Source organism: Amphimedon queenslandica, unplaced genomic scaffold (assembly GCF_000090795.2).
Source record: "Amphimedon queenslandica unplaced genomic scaffold, v1.1 AMPQUscaffold_12449, whole genome shotgun sequence".
NCBI classification, from domain to species: Eukaryota; Metazoa; Porifera; class Demospongiae; order Haplosclerida; family Niphatidae; genus Amphimedon; species Amphimedon queenslandica.
In genome coordinates this window covers 357-7,433 of record NW_003547314.1, presented here as the reverse complement: position 1 = coordinate 7,433, position 7,077 = coordinate 357, and the positions used below count along the sequence as shown (strand labels likewise).

The following is a 7,077-nucleotide window of genomic DNA, read 5'->3' as shown; positions in this document are numbered from 1 at the left end:
ATTTAATAGCCACTACATCAATGTCTATATAAACATTGTGTATTGCTAATCGAAATGGTAATCGTTTTGCTCGCCCCTCAATGTTTACATTCGCCTAGTAACTATTGAAATTTATGATGGAATAAATGAGTGTTAGATACATTATACAGGCTAAGGTCACTGGTTATTTTAAGTATAAGTTCTATAATGTCTAAAAGTCTGTCCAATTGATTCAGTACACTATTATTTTATCCCTGCCACCACACTCTTCCTCTTCCTCTCCCTCCCCTTCCTCTTTGGTAAAACAGTGACGGTCTAAGGCCTTGACTCTGGAACTGCTGCTGGGGCTGCCACCTTTGTCTGTACAGTGCCATTTGATGGTAGGCTTTCTTTTATTAGTACGCATTTTATTATTATCAAAATTGTCATCTTCAGAGTCAATATCATCATTACATTCTTGTATTCTATCAATGCATGACTCATCAATAATCCCTGCTACATAGCAAGTGCCATTAGTATCAACAGAGATTGCTATTGGACTATCTAATTGGCTATCAGAATCATCATTAGGATACAAATATGCTGATTCAAAAAAATAAAGCTCACTATTCTTTGTGTGTCATTGCTCACCAAAATCACTAAAGCTATTTAACTTCAATTTTCTAATGCTACTTGCGGCACGTAAACACTGTTAGTAATTGTACTCTCATCACCATTAACAGTCACTCGTCCTCCAAACATTATTCCTCTGTTACCGGTAGTAGTAATCTTCTCAATTATGAAAGTATTAGTTGGTGAACAACACTGTCCACTGACAGATGGAACAGTGAATTGTCCTAAAGTGAAGAGAATACAGTGATCATTTACACAATTTAATATGCTACAAAATGGCAGAATAGTGGAAATTCGCGAAAATTAATTTGGCAAACTTCCGGATACAGGTCATTCATGTATCAATACATGTTAACAATATAAAATATACTAGTAAATCAATAAACATGTCAAGAATCTTACCAGTGGACACATTATAAAGTAACTGTTCATTAGTACGAACAATACCATTCTTAAGTTGATCATATTGAAACTGAGGATGGTAAACAGTTGGTGTAGAACCAGCCCCTCCTATTATGACAAGGTATTCTGCTCCATCAAATTCCAGTGATATCATTCCAGCAAGAGATTTCTTCATCAACGACTGTTCAGCATTACTGCATGAAGTCCACTCCATCTTTATCGTATTCAGTACATTCAACGTATTGTGGTAACAAAAATCATGACCACACCATCCACCGAAATAGTAAATATTAGAATGAAAGGTGGTACAGGAGTAGTCAATTACTCCTAATGGAGGAGTACCTCTTGTTAGGTGAGAGGACCAGTCAGCAGTAGAAAGCTGGTACACATCAACTCTTGAGGTCAGTTCCCTCTTTTGAAGGGAGTCATGAACTTTAGGTAAGTCAAGCTGGCTCCCTGCCCACAGGTAGAGGGACTCCCCTATTTGAGGAGCTTTGTGACTAGCTCTCATTTTGAAACCTGTAGTAAATGAATAATGATAGAAATGAAGACAATGACTACAGAAGAATAAATAGAAAGAGAGAGCATGAAGACAGAGGAGGAGGGAAGATGGTAGGGAGAGATAAACTAACTTTTTCTAGACATCTTCTGAAACAACAACTAACCTAACATTCCAACAAATTCATTATGACTCAGACCACACCTTCTACTCAATTTTATTAGCCCCCACGTGCAGAAACGTGGTTATACAGCAGTACTGTATAGGGGTGTCCCGGTTATGCTAATTTTTTTTACCTATAATTCTATTCAGAAATTCTCAAAAATTTACCTATTATTCATTTTATTCTGCCCTATTATTCTCACTTTATTCTTTATAATCATGAGCTAACTACAATAAAAATCAAAATTAGTAAGTCTGAGAAGCCATTTAAAATATCACTATCAGCAGAGACTGCAAAATATAAGTCTCTATATCAATTTCAGAACCTGAACTTTGTTCAAAAATTGAGTTACAACTAGCTCGGGCATTAAAAAATTCAAAAATTGTGCATTTTCTGCTCTTTAATTAGAGTTTGGCTACTGATCCACCTATTAGGCCAGCATTATTCTGGAATTGAAGTGCTACCTATTATTCCCAAAATTATTCCGGAATAATCGGGACGCCCCTACAGTACTGCTCTGCATCACTCATTGATTAGAGAAAAGGAGTGATGAGGATATCAGAGAGACTATTTAGTACTCACAATGCTAATGTACTGGAATGTGGTGTATTTGTATAAGTAGTAGTGTCATTGGTACTGGATAGAGCTATTAGAGAGGAGGAAGAGGAGACAGTAAAGGAAGCATGTCATTCACTACTAGTGATGTATGACAGGATCACTTTATAATCATTGATTAGAGTGTTTGTATGTAACTGGAACTTTAAAACATCATGAACACCCACGCAATGGAAGTGTATTAATTAAGTGATTGTGGGAGTGGCTGGATATCATGGCTGGAGTTGATGATGAGGATTGTGGTGGGGATTGTGATGAACTGGATCATCTAGATGAAGCTGTTACTAAATCCAGGAGCTCCTTCAAGATTATGTTTAATAAAGGAGTTGTAGTGACATCACAGAACTCATAAATATTCATGATCTTATTTTGTATATATATTGCATGCTGTGTTATTAAAGATCAGTGTTTGGGTGTCAACACGAGGTATAGCGATCTCTCTCTCTGGGCGCAACAACCAGCCTTGCCTGTCAATAGCCAGCACTTACACATAGCATCCCATATACGAATTGCTATATTGGTGACCCGGACGGCCCTGGCGACTCATTGCTCAGGGTATACAGACAAGCAACTACTGGACGTGTGCTGTATGGAACGCCATCCTGGACAAAATTCCTCATCAATAATGTAAATATGGAAAGGTAGTGTGGCGATGCGCGAAGCGCATCGCCTCATTAATGCGTCAATTTCATAATGGATGTTTCTTATCTATGCAGCTAATCGATGTAGCTATTCAAGTGATGGTAGCTACGATTTTCTAAGACTTCACCTCATCACGTGATCCTCACCCCGCCTATAGTAGGCGTGTTAACCAGTGACAAGATTAAGATTTAGAGATGGCGATAAAGCAGAGCTACTATAGTAGCCTTGAGTGAGTGCATGTCAGTGTTCTTGGTGGAGATCAAGAGCTCATCAAATCCAAGGAGTCTTTCCAAGTCAGAAATGTGTATATTACTGTTATTGTTATCTCTGCTGTTGTCTTATTATTGATAGGACCAAACAAGGAGGATCAGATAGCCCTCAAGGAATGGCTCAGAGAGACTCGATAAAGAAAAAGGCATTGTATAACTGGTCACTCTTTTTTTAACATTAGCAATTGCATGTTTTGTTTTAATGCCTGTACTAGTGACTACAATGTTCTTAATTATTGAATGAAATTGCAATAAACAAAATATTTTTAACAGAAATCAAAATGTTAGTGGAAGCAAAGCTGAATGGGAAGGGTACAAGAGATCAGAGTCATGCACAGTCTTAGATGATACGTGTTCAAGGAAAGATGTGTTATTTTTAACAAATCAAAATGTTACTGGAATTTAAGAGATCAGTTATTTGTCATAAATGATACGATAAGTGTTATTTTTAAGAGATCAGACATTCATGCACTAATATTATGCATAATAATCACTTGTCATAAATGATAATATTCATACTTTCCCAAACCCCCCATGGTTCTTGAAACCATAAACCATCTTCTCTTTGAACTTTGAATATTCTTCATACTTAATTGGTAAAGTCAGAGACAGGGCACAAGTAGATGCAAAAGGGTACGCTATAAATTCATCAAAGTATAGCGATGGCCTTGGTGTAAAACCGAGAGGAGGTATTACGTCACTACCAGTGAAAAAGACTAATACGTCTTGTATGCTCAAGTCATTAGGGGCCACTGGAGAATCTACAAGAGAAAAAATAATTGGACACCAGCATGCAGTGAAGTCATATACCTTTACATTCATCAAGAAGGCGAATAAAATATGAATATGCCTCCTCTTGAAGCTTCCGAGTATTAGTACCCTTCTCAGCAAAATGGGCTCTCAAAAGATCTTTTAGTTTATCTTTACACAAAAGATAAATCAAAATAATTTAAAATAATTATGATAACAAACCTGCTGTTATACAATTGTCAGGATAGTACATAAAGAACGGCTTCATAATATTCTTGTTTTCTTCAATTATAGAGAGTACTCCAAGAGACCTCAGCCCCTTCTTCAACTGGTCCAACTCGGCAAGGCATTGGAGGAGAGTATGGTGCAGAGCCACAACCCTTGTGATTTCCTCCTTGTCGGCAATAGTTACATTACATATTGGCTTACTGAAGCCTGTGCTAAATAATATGTCGCAGTGATCAGAGAGTGCTTTTTGAAAAGCCAAATCATCTGTCATATCCTGTATCTAGTGAATACATGTAGCTATTAAAAAATAAAATTAATTTTCAAAGGCATACCTCTTTCAGTAAATAAAAGGCCTCTCCATTGGGCATCGACTCAATATCTATATCTATATCTCTAATCTCTTTGCCACAAATATAGTCGTACACTGATAGAGAGAAGAAAGGAAAACCACTGCCTCCGTGGGCCAAAGATGCACTCATCAACAGTCCTAACCTTTCAAACTTATTGGCCTGTAAAACAATTATAGGTAAAGTTAATAGTTCTCACACAGTGTGAACACACCTGTAAACCCGGTGTGTCATGTCTAAGTTCGTAGCAATTCTTCTTGCCCACACACATAAACAATTTCACTTCATAGGCCAATAGACGAAAAAACTCCCTTTTCACTCCCCCTCCATCAACTGCTTCCTCTCCCAAAAATTCAACCTAATATCATAATAACACTCTAAACTAAAACTGAAATCAGCTTATAACTTACTTCAAGCTGTTTAATTGGGCTAAATGATGCACTATTAATACCTGCCAAAGCTGATGCAAGCAAGTCCTCCCTCCTCACAGACAAATAAAAAACATTCGTGTCGTCGATGAAGTTTTGCAAATGAGTCACAACATCCAGCATTGATGTAAATGTTTTACTATAGTAAATAAAATAAAAACTACTCTTGCTTTTATTAAGGGATTAACATAACTTACACATAAGATTCATTGGCATCTACTTCTTGAGAAGCGGGCGGAGAGTGTATCGGAGAAAATGAGGGAGTAGATGATGCTGACGATGAAGGCTCCAGTGGCAATGTTAACTCCGACCTTCAAAAATAAAAAATATCCATTAAAACCTAAATATGGTGTCCAACTTAACATACTCTTGTCCACACTGGTCTAGGTGACTTCTCAACAAGTCCAAAGGGAACTCATTGTTGCACCTGAGACACACTTGCATTAGCTACATGTACATGTACACGCAGGAGAATAAACAGAATAAATTATCAAAACAAACCTCTGATACATTCACATCATTCCTTGGTTCCATCATCTCGATATCAATATTTTCCTGAATAGGACGTATGTACACTTTTGCTGCACCCATATAACTACGTAGCAACCTGGGAGAGTGGCAAACTGGCGATTTGATTAATTCCAATTGTCTTGTTTGGGGTATACACCTCATTAGCTCAAATCCACCACAAAATTCAAGTTTAGGAAAACTTTCTATCAACTTCACATGAAATTCAGCAGTGCTGCAATCGACATTAGTGATCTGGATCTTCTTTTCTCCTAACCCTGCTAGTATAAGACACTCTCGAGCAGCTCTATTTGTCGGAACTCTATCGTCATTTGTACCTGCCAGGCAAAAGAAAGCGTGGGTCCAACTTGGTAGCTTTGCTCTTTTGGGGCGGTAATCTGGGACATCGTATGCAGGCATCTTACGCTTCATTTCTGTTGCTGTGTTTCCGGCGACTCCACGAATAGAAGAGACGACTCGTCTGTAGGAAGACTCAAAATTATTCCATCTTCCTGTACAAAAACAAGAATTAAATGGTAAAAAATCAGCTAAGACAATTTTGACTACATTAGCAACGCTAGCAATATCCTACTGAGGCTCCCTAACCTGTGTTTACATTACCCACCCATGCATAATGATAATTATTCTTAATTTTACCACCAGAAAACCACACCCCCAAATGCTTGTAATTAAGGTTACCTCCCTATTCTGGCACAGCAAATAATATTGGTAAAATGGTAAACACATGTAATTAGTAACAAAGGGAAAGAACAGTCACAGCTACTGAAAGTGCCCGCACACACAAGCCACCCCTTTACATTACATATATAATAATACACACACACACACGCACACACCTGTGCCTGAGCGAGAAGAACAAGGCTGAGGCTGAGCTGAGCGAGAAGAACAAGACTGTGGCTGAGCTGAGCGAGAAGAACAAGACTGTGGCTGAGCTGAGCGAGAAGAACAAGACTGTGGCTGGGATGATTGATACGGTGCCGCGGGTTCAAGAGCCCGTAGCGGTTCTCTTATCGGTGGGGGCAACGGAGGCGGGCTGGGCGAAGGAGTAGAATCGAACGCGAGTTCGTCCCTTGAGATGACACCAGCTCCTTCTGAATTCTTAAACTGAAGCAATATGTTGATGGCTTCTTCGAGCTTCTTAGACGCCATTTCACCATAAATATTATACCCAGGGCCGGCCGGTAAGATGAAGGACGCCTGCTTCCACCACCTGAATAGAGGCAGCAGTGCCTGCTTCCAGTATGGACTATGGACAGGACAGGTGAAGGGACTTCAAGGGAGCCTAGGCCTTCCTAGACAACGCGTGGCAGTACGTGTGGCTTGTGCACGTGAAGATCTTGACTTACTGCGCATGCGCAAAATAATAGGAGGAGCCTGGAGCCCTGGACATACATGTAATATGGAAAAATCCAAAAATTAATGATTCAAAAAATTAATAATGATTCGTTTTAAATGTCACAATTTTGGCACAGTGCAATAAATTCCTTGAGTAGCACATAGAACCCGACCCCCATATCATCACAGTCATCAAGCGGATCAACAAGGTTCTTTAAAACGGCTAACTCATGAGGTTGAAGAGGATTTCTGGTACATGGAACTGATACACCACATTCTT

The 7,077-nt window shown here is 38.8% G+C and overlaps 2 protein-coding genes and 1 long non-coding RNA gene across 5 annotated transcripts; 1 reads left to right on the top strand and 2 right to left on the bottom strand.

Moving 5' to 3' along the window:
• Positions 1-633: 633 nt before the first annotated feature.
• Positions 634-1,625, bottom strand: LOC109587780 (uncharacterized). Its single transcript, XM_020003998.1, has 2 exons — positions 994-1,625; positions 634-815 (listed from the first exon to the last, which is right to left on the bottom strand). The coding sequence occupies exons 1-2, from the start codon at positions 1,502-1,504 to the stop codon at positions 634-636; spliced, it is 693 nt and encodes a 230-aa protein (XP_019859557.1). The 5' UTR covers positions 1,505-1,625.
• A 1,229-nt stretch (positions 1,626-2,854) lies between these two features.
• Positions 2,855-3,463, top strand: LOC109587782 (uncharacterized). 3 transcript variants are annotated; one of them, XR_002187789.1, is made up of 3 exons: positions 2,855-2,911; positions 2,987-3,205; positions 3,264-3,442. It is a non-coding gene; the product is annotated as an uncharacterized LOC109587782 (long non-coding RNA). The 3 variants fall into 3 exon arrangements; XR_002187790.1 differs by having other exon boundaries at positions 2,879-2,897; XR_002187788.1 differs by having other exon boundaries at positions 2,858-3,205; positions 3,264-3,463.
• A 72-nt stretch (positions 3,464-3,535) lies between these two features.
• Positions 3,536-6,778, bottom strand: LOC109587781 (uncharacterized). Its single transcript, XM_020004001.1, has 10 exons — positions 6,299-6,778; positions 5,436-5,953; positions 5,302-5,381; positions 5,132-5,245; positions 4,917-5,073; positions 4,721-4,864; positions 4,492-4,668; positions 4,154-4,439; positions 3,992-4,102; positions 3,536-3,942 (listed from the first exon to the last, which is right to left on the bottom strand). The coding sequence occupies exons 1-10, from the start codon at positions 6,609-6,611 to the stop codon at positions 3,695-3,697; spliced, it is 2,148 nt and encodes a 715-aa protein (XP_019859560.1). The 5' UTR covers positions 6,612-6,778; the 3' UTR covers positions 3,536-3,694.
• Positions 6,779-7,077: the final 299 nt, after the last annotated feature.